Source organism: Diorhabda carinulata, chromosome X (genome assembly GCF_026250575.1).
Source record: "Diorhabda carinulata isolate Delta chromosome X, icDioCari1.1, whole genome shotgun sequence".
Lineage (NCBI taxonomy): Eukaryota > Metazoa > Arthropoda > Insecta > Coleoptera > Chrysomelidae > Diorhabda > Diorhabda carinulata.
In genome coordinates, this window is record NC_079472.1 from 42,182,779 (window position 1) to 42,202,362 (window position 19,584).

The window sequence follows — 19,584 nt, forward strand, 5'->3', positions numbered from 1 at the left end:
CGTCCAAACTGGCGTGGGAGTATAAAAGACTCTAAACGAAAGGTTGAAGAATCAGATGGAGTCTTACTATAAAAACACCCAAGGCCTAAGACAATCTGAAAGATTCATAAATATATCAGCTAAGAAGTCTTAAAAAAATGTGACTCCCCCATCAAGCACAACTTTAGACGATGGACATGGCAGACGACGACATTTGCAGATTCTGCGCAAACCATGGAAACAGCAAGGCATTTACTTTGCGAATGTCCTGCATATTTCGCTGAAAGGCACAAGTACCTCGAAGGAGTAGTACTAACACCTAGGGAAGTAAGACACAAAAACCCAAAACAATAGACTCTTTAACACATACATACATAAGATAACATACAATGGTTTCTTGTTATAAGTATAGCATACATAGTTAATGGAGACTCTAATTTTTAATAACAATATAATGAGAAACCTAATGAAGTAAGATTGAGTTCACCCGTGGTAGTGATTAATAGTATTGAAAGTCTGAAGTCTGAATTTTTAGCCATTAAAGTTTTGTGCCGAGAATCTTGAAACAATTCCATGATATAATTACGAGCTAATAATAATATTAGCCTATACGCCATTTTCTTGAGATCTTCGACATTATTGCCTAAAATATCGAATGTTCTGCAAATGCCTTATTATGTCAAGAAATTCTCATCAATATTTTCTTTTCAGTCCATCGGCTACGATTACTGATAGAAGTGGATGTATAAAATTATAAAATAACAGACGCTTATCGAATTATAATATATTCTTTAACGCAGCTTAGAAAGGAGTGAATTTGGCGAAAAAATATGTCGTTGACCTTATCAATTTCTCCTCGGGCAAATGTTTTAGATTCTTTGGGTTTATAGCCGAATGATCGGCTGATGCAAATATGCAATGAGTTTCGAGTATTTACAGATGTCTACGTCGTTATTTACCATTAGGGTGCCTTTCAGTTTTGAATAAGTCGACCAGTTGAAGACTTCCACTTTTGGATTTAGTTTAAAAGTAAGCTAGTAACACTCTTTCTTTAAAGCTGTCTATCCCATTTTTTGTACGCCTGTCCATAAAAGAATTATAGTCCTTTGAATACTGTTCCCTGAATTTCTCAGGTAGAAGACTGATAGTCGCTGCTGTTACCGATTCAACAACATCTTCTGGTGTGCAGTTTAAACTATCTTCACTATTACTATCCATCACTGATAATAATACTACACTAGTTTCAATTACACACAAAACGAGTTTTCTTGAACGAATATCTAGAAATAAAAGTGTGACAGTTTATCGGAGAAACGAATTGAGATGTGAAAGAAAGCGTTCACAGCCCATTATTTTGATAAAACAATTCTATAATTGCGTTAAAAATGACACGTTAAGGTACTTCTTTTAACGCAAAAGCGTGAAAAAGGAACCGCTACCATACTTTTTTTCACACTTTCTGACCGATTTAGAAATTACATTCTTTATGAATGCAAATGAATTAATAAAAACGGACGTAGAAAGAAAATTCATGATATTTATAAAAGTTTTTATGATAAACTCTTAATTTTTATAATTAGAGCTGAAAGTTTTCATAATAAATATGAATATCATATCATTTTTTACCCCTAGTTTTCGCTAAAGCAATTTTAATACGACATTTGAAATCGTTCTGACCCCAAAATGAGGTTTTTCATGTAATTTTTTTTAGAAAATCTGTGAACGTTTCCTCCATTACTGAAATGGGAAACATTTGAGATTTTCTATTCTTTTCCCATTAATATGTAGACAATACACTATTGTATGTATATTTCAAATTACTTGCTTTTTTCGTATAATTTTGAGTATATTGATTTCAAATCCATTCGACAACACACGGAATATCATGTTTTGTATGAGCACTAAAATTGTAACGGACAGTAGCTATTTATATTGGTAAACTCATCCAGTCCCAGAAGAATGCGATCATTAATTATTAAATTCAGCTTTTTCCATCTACCACGTTCAATTTTGATGACGCTGTCTATTAAATGCACAGTATCTAATAGTCTCTTCTAATAGGTTGCATTCAACTACGTGAGCACGTTAATACCGACATGGGAGAATGATTGATTGCTTTAATAATTCCATGTAATTCAGGGGTGTGAAAATGACATTCTTATTCATATCATCAAAGTTTTAAAATAACGTGATAAGGTATATATTGTTATGAATTATCTAGGGTCTACTTATATGGGGAACTGTTTTCCAAAAGGTATTTCGGTTTTTTGATAATTCCCTGTCAATCCAGGGCGCTAATATATTTATATATATCTTGATACTCCAAACGAATAACTTACTGAACCTAATATTTATTGTAACAAGTATATGACAATTTTGTATGACTAAAGCGTTTCCAGGATAGTCCAAAAAACTTTGTAGATACTTCTCGGTGAAGTAGCAGTCAAAAACAAATGGATATATCGCAAAAAGTGCTGAGTTCATTTGTTTTTGACTATCAGTGACGTATTGGGGCGAATAATGCAGGAATGTATTCTATATGCAATTTTAAAATAAAAAAGCAAACAGAAATGTTGAAAGACAAGTCATGAATCCTCCACCCAAAATACACGCCGGAACAATCCGCATTATCCGTCAAGAAATTTCTAGTTAAAATTAGCATTTCAATCCGACCCATCCGCCGGATCTCAGGCCGTACAATTTCTTGTGTTTCTTAAGTTTCTTAAGTGATAATAAGAGAAATTGTATGGTTCCAAAATAAAATATTTCACAGCGTGTCGAAATTCAGTAGCCATAGTGTATTTACAAAAAAAAAACAAGGAGTCCTTTATTAACAAATTAATTGGACAATATGTCAATGCAATTTAGTAAAAGGTTTACGAACCGTCAAAAATTTTGAGGTTCTATTTTGTGTGCTATTGAATACAAATAGTATAGTCCAAGAGTCTGTGAACGACTACATGTATGTATTTGACCAGACCTGAGTTTCTGTGTATTGAAGGCCTTATACCTATCTATTTAGGTATCTATTGTTAACCAACTATGAAATCTGCCGTTTTGAAATTTGAAAGTATATTATTATTATTATCGGATAATAAAAATGGCCCACCATTATTGCGTAGTATACTTTGTGGCAGCCAATTCTGAAACTAAATTAATTAAATTAATTAACAATTTACTAACTGTACGAAACATATTAATGACTAGAAATTGGAATAATCTAGTTATTGGTATATATAATTAGAGATAAAATATTTGGGTCGTTCGAAGCGTTAAATTGTAGTAATTAATTGCCTGTATCAATATTCCAATAAATTAGAATAGTAGTATTATAAACAATAGGCTATGAAGTGAAAATGGCTTTAATTACTTCTTTAATTTTGCAAGGTATTACCTATTGAATTGAATGGTGAAGCGGTAAGTTACAATCACTTCTGGATGCAATAAATATATTAAAATCAAACGCAACAGGAAGAAAATGCGGCATTAATAATTGATTGATGAATGCAGGAAACATAATTCCAGACATTAGAAATAAACTGAAGTCTGGAATAAGAGGAGATAATCCTAGTCTTCTCCTGGCTAAACTAAATGAAGTACGTCGAAATGTTAAGGATGAAACAAGTTAAGCAACTGAAGTGGAGAAGTTTGCAGAGAGACTACAGGCAGCATACGCATCAGAAGGAATTTCTGCAAACTTCTCAATAATTTGTAAAGGCCACATGTAATTAGACAAGCCTTGGACTACCATAACCAGTTTTAAATTCTTCTCCTTTTATTATGTATTCCAAATAATATCGATACAAAAATAATTTCTACTGGGTATCGGATTTCTATGTCAATTAGTATATTTTTTCTGCTAATTGTATAAATGGCTAATTTCGTATAAATGTCCCGAAGTCCAAATGATAATTTGTCATTGCATATTAACATTTTTAATGAATTTATTAGAATCTCCTAACAGATCCAATGGGATTTTTATTTATTCATTTCCGAGTAATTACTTCAATTATAGTTAATAAATACGGATAATTGACAACAAAATAAATAATCAATTATATGTGATGTGACTGCATTTCAAATCCATAAATAATGGAAACATGAAGTATTTTATGTGAATTTTATTATAAAAATTACTGCTAAGTAATAAAGAATAATAAAACACCGTTTTAATGCTCCTCTGCTTTTACAATCACTTTATGTATTATATACGAGAGACTACAACCTCGTTCACCTTGGATGAGTTACTCAAAATAATCTCCGTTTCCGGGAAACCGGTGCAGAAATGAACAATTTGATTATATTGATTGTTGTGACCACACAATTGACATACGTGAGTTTTGAGATATACAATGGATCAGTTGGTATATCAAAATTATTTGAATAGCTAGAGAATTCAGGGGAATTGCTATTAAGAGACATGGAGCAGGATCAGGATTGATAGAGATCATGAATTAAAATATGAAGTTTTCTATTACAAGGTCTACTTTAACATTCACACAAAAAAGATTATTCTAAATTGAATTTTTTATGATAAATATATTCTTTTTTTTTTCAGTTATAGGCTAATCAACTAGAATTACAATCAAAAACAAATTTTTTTCAGAATGATGTACATATGGGCAGAAATGTGTGTAGACACATAATTTCTTTACCATTTCTTCAAATGTCGGTTATTATCTGGATAAGTTTCGTATGGAAAACAAATTGTAAAATCACATGGAAATAATGAGTAAATTAGATCGCCAACATTTTCGTGCGATTATTTTCCTTAACTTTCGATGTGGACGGACCGCTGATCACATGGAGATTGCGGAGTATACCTTTCTCTACGAAGAAGCGGTTGATGCGCTCAAATCATAGTTTTGGAAGTATCTCAATCGGAATAGAGAAAATGCTTCGACAATTGTTTCAAAATGGCCTTTTAATTCCTTTGTTTTAGAGTTGAAAAATCCAGAAATCCGTTTTGTATAAATACTCGCCTGTTTAATAGCGAGGAAGTCAGTAAATAATCTGATGTCATCCCGAACACATTAGGATTGACAAGTAAACGGTGTGTTGAAACAAATTAATATGCTAGAGGGGGGATTATTTAAATAATGTAGCAATGACAAATTATAATGCCCCCTACCTAGGATTATCATTTTCCCGAAACAAATCCATGCTGATAAAATTCTCGAAGAACATCTATTCACTCACCCCAAATTTTCCTTGATAACTCCCCTCTACCTATTGTGAATCAATGCAAAATCCTTGGTATGACTTTTGATTCTCGACTCAACTGGAATCACCATATTCATGATGTAAAAGGCATTTGCGTAAAGAGGCTGAGCATAATTAATGTCCTTAGCTACCTTCAATGGGGCTCCAATAAAACTATACTGCTAAGAGTTTACAGAGCTCTCATACGCTCAAAGCTTGACTATGTTTGTTTTATCTATATGTCCGCTTCCAAGTCTAAAACTGACTTGTTGAACTCTGTACACAACACCGCTCTTTGCCTTTGTCTTGGTGCCTTTCGCTCAAGCCCCGCCGCTAGTGTCAATGTTGAAGCTAATGAGCCACCACTATTCTTAAGACGACAATATCTTCTCCTGTCATATGCTGCTAAAGTATCTTCCAAACCTTCTAATCCTGTCCATTCGCTACTTACCACCACTTCCGTATCTAACAACTCACGAACAACTGTATTCAATCCCTCAATTGCTCACACCTCTACTCCAAAATACCAACCTCTCGTTGACCTTTCCACTTTCTTTGCCTTCTTCTCCCCCGTGGATAAAAAATATTCCCATGGTAGATACCTCACTAACTATCTACAATAAACACGAATCCCCTAGCGTTCTTGTAGAGAAAACATTCTTGGAAATTATGCATAAAAAATCCTTCGACCCAATTCTCTATACGTATGCCTCCAAAGCTGAATCCGGTGTGGGAAACACGAACTCGTAAGCTCTTTCCGCTTACCCTCGACATGTAGTGTTTACACTGGTGAACTATACAGTATCCTTCAAGCCTTCAAATATATTTCTCCTCCCCATAAACATATCGCCATATGTACTGACACTCTTTCATCCATACAGTCAATCACAACCATATTCACCGACCATCCAATAGTCCAAAACATTCATGACACCTACCAAACTCTCATTGCTCTTGATATAACAGTCTCTCTCATCTGGCTTCCATCGCACACTGGAATTGCTGGAGACGAATGTGCCGATCGCCATACCAAAGAAGCCACAAATAATCATCTTGAAATCCCAGTACATCTGGCCAATGATCAGAAGATTAACTTCAAACACCTCCCTAAAAAATCTTGGCACGATACATGGAGCAAGAGTACTACAGCACTACATCAAATCCATCCAACTGCTTCTCACATTTCCCTAAACTTTCTGAATAGGAGAGAAGATGTGACAATAAGAAGACTTCGCATCAACCACACGAAACTTACTCACGGCTGTTTGATGTCGTCAGAATGTCGTCCTGTCTGCCGAAGTTGTCAAGTTCCTGTGACTGTTAAGCACATCCTCACCGACTGCAGAGAATATTCTACCGCATATCAAAGTTTGATATGAAAACCAACCTCAAGGAGACACTTAACTGCCCGACGGAAATGAGGAAAATGGTGCAGTTCCTTAAAGTCACCAAAAATATAGTTTAATTTATACATTGTAATAGATTTTATTTTTTGTATGTAACTGTGTTTAACTGTAATACTATTTTTAATTAATTCAAATGTATTTAACTTATGATTGTTTTTGTGCACCAATGACCAGCGCGAGGCACGTTAAACTAAAATAAAAAAAATTATAATGTTTCTTTGTCAATGTAAGATGTGCATGCGCTAATTTAATCCTTAAATAGAATAATCTATAATCACAATGTTAAAAGGGCACAACAATTAATGAAAAACGCTCACGGAATTTTGGAAGAAATATGTTTATGTTTGAATCTTCTGAGGAGAAAATCCCAAGAAAATATATATTCAAAAACAATTAATTCATAATGTAACCAAGATAATGTATTGGAAAGAGTACATGATTACAATATATCATCTGGATTAGGGTTTTATGAATAAATGATATAATCTAAATGTTTATGCGTTAATTCGTTATATTGACAACTGAATATTTGTTTATATATCTAAGACTTTTGTCTTAAATACTTACTTTCATAGATGATACTTTGTTTTACTGATCTGCACTGTAACGGTTTTTTTTATCACAAAATTCGCATCAACCGTATGCTGGTTATTAGCGATTCAGTAAAAATTAAGTGCTTTATCTATATTTGTTAAAGTAAGTTATATTGTATTTGGGTCCTAAAATTTCATGTATTGTTCCAAATGGTAGATTTGATGAAGATCTTCCTGAGTTAAGAGATGGACATTATTATTATGTTATTATTATATTATTATGTGTTTTATAGTAAATTTGTAATTATAGTTGCTACAGTTGCTACATCTTGGTTCAGGCTTCGCATCAAATAAGTAGCTATGGGTCAGTAGAGTATGGCCTAGGCGAAGACGTGTTAAAAGAACTTCATCTCTGCGATTTTTCGGTAGTATTGGCAATGGTTTTACTGAGTCTTTCACTTTACGAAGTTTATGTGTAGACAATGACTATTTGCTCTCCCATTCATTGAGCACTTTACGCTTTAGGATTGATTTAATATCGGCAGTAGTAAAAAAGTTCACACACTCCGCACTCTCAATATTTACAGTTTCCTTAGCGGCCAGGTCTGCCTCTTCGTTTCCTTCTATTCCAATGTGTGAGGGGATCCAACAAAATCCAATTTTTTTATTGTTGCTTTGCAGTTGATTTTACTTGAAAAGTTTGAATTGAGCTAAGGGAATCTTTGGGTAAGAGGTTATTAGGTTCGTTTGATGAAACGCTTATGTGTGTAGCTCAATATATTGGATATAATTCAGCAGTGATGGGGCTGGAGGAGCTCTTAGCATATATTTGGGGGTTGGTGTAATGATTGCGATACCCGTATCGTCTTGAGATTTCTATGCGTCTGTATAAATGTGTATAAAGTTTTTGTACTCATTGAGTATGTTATTAAAGTGTACTACGATTAGCTTATGGTTGGTGTGGTGTTTGTCTAATGAGATGAGCTGGGTAATGAATTTGGTGCTTTCTATTGTCCATGGTGGAGTTCCAGCTTAGTGTGTGATCAAATAGTAAAAGTGTCTTTGTAGTTGAAAAAACCAATTTATGGTGCCGTTGGTTTTAACGTTAAATGTTTGATTTCTCAGGTTTTTGATAAAAACCAGGCTGTGACCTTGTATATTGAGTTCGTATATTTTTTTATGTTATTATGTAATTTTTATGTAATCATGCCATGCAATGTCAAAAACTCGGTTAATATCAAATAAAATAGTTAGACAGGTGTTTTCCAGAACAAATGCTTTGTTGATTACACTTCTATGATATTATCCAGGGCTGATCTATGTTGTCTAAATCCGCTTTGTTCCGGTATAATAAGGTTTCGTTTTTTAGAGTCCAGAGCAATCTGTTGTTTACAATTTTTTCCATTAGTTTGCACATAGCACATGCGAGAGATATAGGTTCATAGGATTCAGGATGGGCTTTACTGGTTTGTAGTTTTAGTATTGGAATTATAATGGATTCATGTCAATTTTCAGGAAAGTTATGCTGCAGCCAAATGGTATTGAACAGGTTGAGGATGTATTCGTGAGCAATTAAGGGGAGATATTTCAAGAAGACAACTGTATTTCATCTGGTCCTGGTGACGTTTCATTCAGGCTCCATCATATTCTTGGGTGGTGAAGGGTAAATTTTTGGTTTTTTTTATCGAACTGTATCAATATCTCATCCTTTTCTTTTCTTTTATGAGTAATAAAAGTATCATCGTAATTACATGTGATGGTGCGGTTCTTGTAGGTGCTAGCTAGTATTATAACTATTTTGCAGTTATCTGTGGTTGTGCATCCGTTTTTCTCCAGCATTTCTTGTAAAGATATTTTTTTCACTCTTTCCCATACCTTCGCCATGGGTGTTTCAGAATTTATTGTAGAGACGTATCCTATCCAGGATTTGCGTTTAGCATTTTTTTGGTACGTCTAGCTTCGGGTCAAGTTGTCAAGAATTTGATTTTGTTTTCTGGTGTATTGTATCTTTTATATCTAACTTTTTTGTTGCTCTTAATTGCCAATTCGCAGTAGTTTTTCCACCACGGTACAGGATTGCGTAGTATCAGGCTCGTAGTTCTTCCAATATGTCTGCTGCTCGCTAAAAGATACCGATAAGGTTTTCTAAAGCTTCGTCTATATCTGTTGGAATTATGTAAGCTGTCAAACTATTCGAAATAATTGTTTTGAAAAGAGCACAGTCTGCTTTTTTCAAGTTCCATTTTGGATATAAGTCGTGATTGTGATTTTGTTTTCTGTTGTTCTAAATAAATAGTCCAGCCGATTCCAGGAAACAGCCGGAATCAAAAATGAGTCCCAAATAGTAAGGTCAATACAAGAATCCTGCACTGACTGTATGTTAAATCTAAATTGATGTGGATCCCCACATGGTGTTATGGGCATTGAAGTCCCCGATTATTATCCTATGTTGAGGAATTTGTTTCAATAATTCAGTTAATTCTTCAGCATCTACTTGATATGCTGGAGGAATATATACATTGCAGACATTTACTTTTGGATTACTGTGTAGTTCGATAGCTACGGCTTCTAGGTTTGTAAGGATCGTGATTTCTACAGCGCGGAGTGATTTTTCCACAAATATTGCTACTCCTCCGTTAGCTATTTCAGTGTTTATTCGGTTCTTGTAGAAGCTGTTAAATGGCCTGAGCGGTTCGTTGTTAGTGTATTTGAAATTGGTTTCTTGAAGACAAATAAATTTGCACTTCTGTTTGGATAGGATGGTTTGCAACATTGGTAAGTTGTTATAGAAGTCATTGATATTTCATTGTAGAATAGATGTAGGGTCCATGAGAATGCAGAGAAAAATAGAAGAAAGAAAAAAAATATCAAAGTAATTTATTGGTTCAGTTGGTTAATGCTTGTTTGAGATGATTCACTTTCTATTTCTGAGAGTTCTGTTTCTGATATGTTTAATTGCAGGTGAGAAAACAGTTTATTCTTGAGTTTAGTGCATCTGCTTTTGATAGATCTGTGCTCAAAGAAAGGGTAAATTTTTTTTAGCATGTCTGTTAATGTAATAAAATCATTTGTGTAGCTCTTTATAATACCTACTTATTGGATCAGATGAACCATTGACATTTTCAAAAAGGTCAGATATCTGGTTGTGGTCCAATTTGAAAGGAGGAGTCTGTTCAGAAATGATTTTGTTGAAATGAATTGGTTTCATGAGAATTTTTGTGGAGATGTTGAGAATTTATTTTTAGGCTTTTTACTTGGCCTATTTGGTTTGGGGAAAGAAGGTTTCTTATTCGCTTTCTTTGATGAATTTCTTTGATGTTTAGGATCCTCCTGGGAGTGAGGTGTTATAAGGGTTTCTGATGAGATCTCGGTATGTGCTTGGTGAGCATTGGCTTCGGTATTTTAGGGTTGCCGGGAAAGATCGGTGGAGTTTTGTGGTAGTTCAGTTATTTGAGGTTCGCCATAAGTTTGTAATTGAGAGTTCTTACAGTTTGTTGCAGTATGACCTGGTTTTTTGAATATAAAACATAGTAAACGGTCTTGGGATAGATAAATTCTGTAGCTGGTGTTTTCGTGTGTGATCATTAGACAATCGGGTATTTGGATTGTGGGTGGTAGAATTAAGATTTGTCTTCTGAATCTGTAGATGTGGTTATATAGAATTGTGGACCTAATTTTGAGGAGCGACATTGGTGGGAATGTATTGAGACCTATTTTGTTAAGTTCATCAATTAGAGCTGAGGGTTGTATGGTGGGGCATACATTTCAGAGTATTTATCTGTCGGAAGGTGTTATAAGCTTTCGGGCTTGGATCGGAGTGTTGTTAATAATTATCCGCCCTTCATGATAGGTCATCTTCATTTGCGAGGTACATGCATATTCTATTGTTTGACAGCCTTGATGTGAATAGAATATTTTTTGGATCGATTAGCTCTCCAAGTGATATCAGGTAATCTTGCATTTTCAGATTATCAACAGCTGGAAAGCGATTGCTTGATGTTTTGTAGGAAATTGTGAATGACTATGTGTTTGTTTTTGTAGGGTTTGTATTCTGAGAGCTTCAGTAGTCAGTCTGTAGTCCCAACATTTGTATTTGACATTATCAATTTGGGAAATATTTCTGCTTTGATTCGTGTACGGACCTATTTTGACGTTGGCACAGACCACTTCATATCAAGTTCATAACAGCTGTTTTTTTTGCGAATTCTTCTTCCAAACCGGTGAAAAATTGATAGCTGTGTGTAACAAATTCACTATTTTGCTATGAATATATGAGATTTTACTTACATTAATATGTCTCCTCTGAGTTCAGAATACCAAACCAAAAGTTTCTATCTATAGTTTTATAAATTTTTAGAATTGTGATAATTATTTAAAAAGAGTTGTTTCATAGGAACTGTTACTTTCACTGTTACCGTTACAGTTGCCAGAAACGTACTGTAGCATAGCCTTTGGTGTCTTATAGACAAATATAATTTTTTTTTCAATATTTCTATTTCCTTCTGCAACTTGTCTTCTCAACAGTCTTTTTCCTCTTGTCCTCGTTATATTTCTTTTAGAAAGATCTGATATCACTCACCTTCTTTGAAAATTGGACAGTGGAAAAGTTTAGTAGACTTGAAGTTGACATATTGACTGGCAAATCACAAAGTTGGAAGTGAAATTAATTTAAAAAGCTATTATCGATGCAAATTTCACAAATCGTGCTTAGAGGAGAGAAAGAGCAATTTTAGTAACACATTTTGAAACACTAGATGATTTGCATATTGAAATTTGTTCGAGTGGTGCCTGCCGTGTGGAGATCCCTGTAGATATTGATTTTGAATTTCTGTAGGTTGTATTGTTCGGAAAAACGTGCCTTTGCACATGATTTCATAGGTTGGTACTTATCCAAAGTAAGGCGACCCGATAAATAGACGTTCTGGGAGCCTGCAGGTGTACTTCTTGCTGGACAGCTCGGAGAAGCATCTGCCGTGATAGTATCGGTTAAAGAGAGGAATCTGGTCAGCGTCCATTCTTTTTTGCTCCAGGTTATCCGAGCATTCTAAGGGTATGCTTGGAAGCTAAGCTCCAAATGTACGTGCAATACTCCAAAGATGGACGAATTTGGGCCTTGTAGAAAATTACACGCGTTGCAGGGTATATAACTTTTTGTTTTTAGAAAGAGTTTTTGTGACGCTCCCTTACCTAAGTCTGCCACGTGACTATGCCAGGACATATTGCTGCCAACCCCAACACCAAACAAGCAAATTTGCAGTGACTTTGGTATTTTATGTCCAGACAAGACCAAATCCTGAGTGGCAGTGTCCGTCTTTGAAAAAAATAGCAGCCTAGTCTTTGCTACTTTAAACTCCAGGATGTTTTCAAGATTGGTATTGATGGTGGTGAACTGTTGCAGCCAATGGATTTGGGTGCTAGACGAGTTTATTGGGGCGGCTAATTTCAGCGACGACACCAGTGTACTGTCCTCGGCGTAGCTATATATCGTGTTTACAGTTTTATCAAGTAGATCGTTGGTGTACAGGAGAAAGAGAGTAGATGACAAGATGTATCCGTGGGGAACTCCAGCGTTGAACTCAAATCTTTCTGAAGGGTGTCCATTGATAGCGACTTAGATAGATCGGTCTTTGAGGAAGTTAATGAGCCCGTCTATGAATGAGGATAACAAATCTTACGATTTCAACTTCAGTCCATACGTTGGCAACATATGCCAGGAGATCTCCGGTTGATCTATGTTTTCGAAAGCCATATTGATGGTCACTGATGAAGTTAGCAGACTCGATATGTCGCAAGATTTCCTGATTAACCACTTTCTTCATGATCTTGGAAATGGCTGGGATTAAAGCAATTGCTGGAAACCGTCTTTTTTTGGTAAGGGTTGAACCCGAGTAAGTTTCCAATCTATAGGGAAGAGACCAGTATGATAGAAGAGAGGGTTTGCTAAAAAGTCCGCTTTTTCGGTCATTGCGATTGACCCATCTTCTTCAGTCAACAGTGGAATTATTGATTGACTATAGACCGCTTTTGTTACAGACCAGAGAACCTGCTCGAGCAATTGAGAAATTTGTTTCTCACTCTCTCTTTAAATAGTTCCTTGCATGTAAGATCTGCTTGCAGGTATTTCTCGAAACAACAAATTTTATACGATTTCCATTACTAGGTTTCGAGCGCCAATTGTAGTAAGCAGCATTTCTGTTGGTGACTCCTCTAGTCCAGTTTTTATCAAACCATTGATTGTTATCTGCATTGGCCTTGAAGGATTGACGAATATAGGCTTCACGAGTTTGAATTTCTAGTTCTCGCGTTGCTGTGATTAGTTTGTAAACTGATTTTCGAGTGGTGCATGTACAGTCACGTTATACAGATTAGAGTCTCTTATTAGAAATAGGTCTAAGAGGCTAGCCATATTGATCGGGGCTGGTTAATTAATAAGTTACATCAATGTCTGTGACCTGTTGGAAAAACCCAACCAGCTGACGTGATGAACTTATAAAATCGCTAACGATATCAATATATGCGTTTGGATAGTTTGATGGCAGGTATATATTTTGAAGTCTTTATCTTGGTTCAAGCATTGAGTACGTGATATCAAGCTTTTTATCATAAAATATCTCTATATTATATTCTAAGCCGCTTTCATACGGAATTTAGGACGCGTTGAAACGGCCTTATTTAATTAAGAAGCCAAATGTCACAAATAAATCTAAACGATTGCTAAATTGCATGAATTTCCTTTCCCTCTCATAGGATGCTTGTTGCCGTTTTGCGCCGATAAAAAGGTTGTCACCGATAATGAAGTCCATTTTGAGGCTAAAGACAAATCTTACCTCAAACATAGTATCGAGAAGTTCCTGATCGTTATAGTAATTGTATCGCCCTTGAAGGCAACTGTATTGTGAAATAAAATCAAATTGTATTTGTTCTACACACCTGTTACATTGGATGATTTATGGATCCATCAATATGATATAGAGACAAAAATGAATAGTAAGAACTTGAAAACTCGAGGTTCAGTGCCCATATAAGGTTCAATTGAACTTGATGAAGTTATGGTTGTATTAAATCCAAAAATTTCTAGATTTGATCATTTCACGAAAAGAGGAAAATTATAACTTACCATTTGAATGCTGCTTACATAAAAAGCTGCTGGCAATATCCAAATGGAATATTAAGTACGAAATATATGAAATATTGTCAATATTATTGAATTACTAAAGCATGGATTGGAAGTGATTTCATAGTATTTTCTGGTTCACGAGCAACTGGATGGACTGTTGCCTGAACTTTTCAATTTTATTTAAGTAACTTCAGTTGCCCATAAAATGACGAAGCTATTTTTTAATTCAACTTTCTTGAAAGTATCAGTACTCTATCTATATAAAGGAATTTTGTACTTTGCAGAAAAATTTCTGTACAGAACATAAATCAACATATCATTAGGATAGCGATTTCATGAAAAGTTTTATAATATGAAATTAAAATTAATTTCGATACTTTACTGCACAATTGCAATTAAAAAAAAAAAAATTTCGTGAATTATATTTAGATGATCAGTGATATTTTTCTAATAGTTCTTGATTTCAATTAGTTCAAGAAGAAGAAGTCAAAGAGTGTTATGTAAAAGAATGAATTGTCAGTATCCTAATATTCGAATTCAATGTTCTCGATAATGATGCAACGTTTTTAGATAAAATTTATGGAAAAAAAAACATAATTAAAAGAGTAAAACTTTAGATCTAACTGGTTGGAACACTGTTTCAATTTTTTTAATAGGACAACAGTTTCTCAGTATAAGTATCATAATGAGCGTCATACTAGTTATATTATTATGGTTCCTTTAACCGAAGGAGAAAGACATAGAAATTTTAATGATGGTAGGTTACGGAGATAGAGATAATCATAAAGAAGTATGTGCTTCATTTAACAAGAGACTTTTTGAAGATATATTGCTGAAAGCACATTAAGCAAAATTTGTTGCAAAATTTAATGAAACGAGGATCGTGAGGTATGCTGCATAACTAAAAAACCAGGAATGAGCGACGATGCAAAGTAAGATATGTTGCTGTCACTATACAACATAACAAAATTTTACGATACGATTTTAGTGGAGTTTTTAAGAACAAAACTACGGTGACTATACAAAAGTCAGTACGTTCACGAACTCGTTAATTCGGACAGACGCTTGGAATGTTGTGAAATCCAGCCTCTCTCAATAGTGTAGTTTTTTCAGACAATGCACCATTTTGCTTGATTCAAACAAAACACATCCTCTGCTACTAAAAAATTCTAAAAGCATAATTGCGGTGAATCCGGATCCAAATTATAGGAAAAACTTAGATATCAGTTTATAACCCCAACGACCTGGTTCACCATCACATTATGGGTCTTAATGTTCAAAGGTTTCTGAATAACCATTTTGAAGGAACGTGAATTGAAAGACGAGGATCATTGATGACCTAGGTCACGTGATCTTTGTGGATTGTTGAAAGCTTAATTCAAGTTTACTGACCAGACAATTTAGAAGACTTAATGAAACGAATTAGACATGATATGACTTTGACTCATATAACTCCGTAGATGAGCAATAACGGTAAATTAGGTTTATCATCGCTTTGGCCTATGGACACAGTTTGAGCAGATTGCTTAGTGAATTTGGAAGTTAACATTCAAATTAAGTGCGCTCCGATTTTTATCAATTTTTTTATGTAGCCCCTACTTAAATTATTTCTTAATATTACAGAAAAAACAGCTTTATCAAATAACGAATTACATTTTTAACAAAAATGAACATTATACGTTATTTGTGCATCACTTTGTTATAATCCTATATAAATTCGTTATGGTCTGGTATGACGCAAGGGATCCAGAAAATACAGATTTATTCCTAAAAAAGCGAAAAGGATAAAGACCTCTTCTTTATATTAGGTAATCTGATCCATCTTTTGATGAACTCATCACTGCACTCAGTCGTATTATTATTGATATGACAGTGGTGAGGTTAAAAAATCTACACAACGGCCTATTGAAAATTTATTAGGAGTATCACGTCCTAATTTCATTTTTCCTTAAACTTTAGAGACTATTTGTTGCAACAGAATTTTTCAAATATTGCGCTGTTATGTGCAATTGTCCTTGAAAACAAGATTTTAGGAGATTACTAACAGCACCGTAAAAAATTCAAATTAACAATTACAGTTAAAAAAATATACACGTCGGTAATTATGAAATGGATTTTTACAAGTGTTATCCATCTGTATTGAATATTCGATTCTTCTTCTTCTTTTAATGCTTATCCATTAATGGATGTTCGCGACCACATTTTTCATGGCTTCTCTATCTCTAGCGGTATGGATCAATATCTGAATATCTTGTATACCCGTCCACTGCCTCACGTTCCGTAACCATGACATCCTCTTCCGTCCCAATCCTCTCTTACCTTCAATCTTACCCTCGACTATCATCTGAAGGAATTGATATTTATGGCCTCGCATTATATGGCCAAGATATGCAATCTTTCGTTTCTTCACGATTTAAAGAGTTCACAGTCTTTATTGATACGCCTGAGAATATCCTCATTCCTCACTTTAGCAGTCCATGGTATCTTCAGGATTCTACGATATACCCACATTTCGAATGCTTCTAATTTGTTGATGTTTTCCACCTTAAGGGTCCAACCCTCCATCCCGTAAAGAAGCACTGATCAAATGTAGCACTGCACAAGTCTCAGTCTAAGATCAAGATCAAAGTCGGTACATGTAAATACATTTTTAAATTTTATGAATGTACTTCGAGCTTGTTCAATTCGGCATTTTATTTCACCGTCTGACGACCATTCCTCATAGAGCCATGTTCCTAGATATTTAAATTTTTCTACCTGTTCTATAGGTTTTCCATTATATGTTACTCTAGATTTTCTAAACGTATTCGCTTCCCTAGTGATAATCATGAATTTAGTTTTTTTGATATTGATATTTAATCCCATGTTTTGGCTATGTCCGCCTACTATATTAATTAGTTGTTGTAGGTCATCTATATTATCTGTAATCAGTACTGTGTCATCGGCGTAACGTATGTTGTTGACCCAGAATCCATTGACTTTGATCCCAATGTCTCTATCTTCAAGTGACTCTCGAAAGATGGCTTCAGAGTATATATTAAACAGGAGCGGCGACAATATACAACCTTGACGTACTCCTCTGCGAATCCGAACGTGCTCAGTTAGACCATGATTTACTTTTTGGTGCCAGTACAGATTTTCGATACAACGAATGTCTTTTTCGTCCAAATCCAATTTTTTGAGGAGCTGCATAAGTTTGTGATGTTGAACTTTATCGAAAGCTTTTTCGTAGTCTATGAAGCATAGACAAACATTTTTTCTTTGGTCATAGCAGTTCTGTACAAGGACCTGTGTTGCGACTATTGCCTCTCTTGTACCTAACCCCTGTCTAAATCCAAATTGCGAGTCGCTTATATTATTATCACATTTTCTATATAATCTCTGATGTATTATTCTTAGGAATATTTTTAGGGAGTGGCTCATAATGCTAATTAGCCTATGATCTTCACACTTTCTTACATTCGATTTTTTTGGGATAGGAATAAAAACTGAATATAGCCACTGTTCAGGGTAATAATCAGTATCATATATCTTGTTGAACAGCTTGTGAAGCACTCTAATGCCCCTTTCGTCCAGTAGTTTCAGTATTTCTGATGGTATTTCATCTGGACCAGCTGCTTTATTGTTTTTAGCGACTAGTACAACCTTTTCTACCTCTTCTTTGGTAATAGAAGGTCCAGTTAGACATTCTTCTGCATCGAGTTCTCTGGGCTGGTCTGGTCTATTGTCGTCAAAAAGTTTTTCTACATAGTCTTCCCATATCCTGTATTTCTCATGATCTTCCATAACTATCTGGTTGTCCTGGTTGGTTATTATACCCAGACTTCGTTTTTTAAATATACCAGCGGCTTCCTTCAATCTTTTATGGAGGTTGAAATCATCGTGTCTTCGTTGCAGTTGTTCTATTTCGTTGCACTCAATTTCAAGCCATTCATTTTTTGCAACTCTAATTTTTGATCTTATGAGTCTCTGTACTTATTTATGTCCTTTTTTAGTTTTCTACGCTCATCCATTAAGAGCAAAATTTCATCAGTCATCCATTTTTATTTTTTATTTCTAGATTTGAATCCTAGAACACTTTGTGAGGTATTTCTTAAAACACTTGCTATTTCTACCCATGATTTTGACGGGTCGTCCTCTTCGACCGTGGAATCTAACTTCTGTATCTGAGAGTTTAATCGGTTGGTTAATACGGATTTAATGGTTGGACTATGCAGTTTATCTAGTGCTATTGTACGTCTTGGTGCTTCCTTTTTAGCCCTTGAAAGGGATATTTTTATGACGGCAGATAGTAGTACATGGTCTGTGGTTATATCAGCTTCAGGATATGTGCATGCCGTTTTTACTGAAGAAGCAAATCTGGAGTTTATAAGGATGTAATCTATCTGGTTACGGGTAACGTTCCCTGGTTGGTCTCTTGGTGATTTCCAGGTATATAGGCGGCGAGGGTGATGTTGGAACCATGTGTTGGTTACTGTCATATGTTCTTCTTGACAGAATCTTCGCATTTAGGTCGCCCATGACTATATTAACTTCTTGTTTTTTAGTTGATTTTAGAAGACCCTTCACATCACTGTAAAACTCTTCTATGTCTTGGTCATTTGAGTCGGCTGTTGATGCATACAGCTGAATTATATTTAGGTCGACAGGTTTAGCTCTAAATTTTATTAAAGCAGTACGATCGGGGTAAGGGACGAAGTCTACCACATATTTTATCAGGTTTTTGGATATTATGATTCCTACCCCTTTTCTGTGATTTCTGTCCTGGTTTCTTGAATAATAGAAGACACCATTTTCGACGGGACATATTCCAGAGTCGGGCCACCAAGTTTCTGCAACTCCTAGAATATCTATCCTGAGTCTGCTCATTTCCTGTACGAGATTTGCCAATTTCCCAGCTTCGAAAAGGCTTTGGGTATTCCAAGTTCCAATTTTTAAAGTTGTACGTAAGTTTAGTCTTTCTTCTGAAACATTCAAGTCAGTCCCCCCCAGAGATCCGGTCGGGGGACTATTTAAGACTCCGGAAAATTTTGATTCGAATGTATCCATGTGGTTCTCTGGGAAAAATACACTAGGTGGTTTCCCGTTGCCTTCCTAGTTCTGCTTCAACCGCTCCTAACCTGGAGAACAGACGTTGTTTGCAGCCGCCCACTCTGGGTCAGACGCTGCGCGGGAATCTTCTTAGTTTCAACTTCATCACTTCGAGACCTTACCGGCATGGGTGGCCCTACCAGTAGCTACGCTACCGCCAGCATCGCTCCCTGGATATAAGGTTACTGAGCCCTCTCACCAACGACAAGGTTTTGATTCCCCTAGAGAGAGGAATATTCGATTAAACGATTTTATA

General features: G+C 35.2%; 1 protein-coding gene across 1 annotated transcript; it reads right to left on the reverse strand.

Annotated features, from left to right (window-relative positions):
• Positions 1-18,626: 18,626 nt before the first annotated feature.
• On the reverse strand, positions 18,627-19,286 carry LOC130900529 (craniofacial development protein 2-like). The gene has a single exon (XM_057811223.1). The coding sequence runs from the start codon at positions 19,284-19,286 to the stop codon at positions 18,627-18,629; it is 660 nt and encodes a 219-aa protein (XP_057667206.1).
• Between the last annotated feature and the right edge of the window lie 298 nt (positions 19,287-19,584).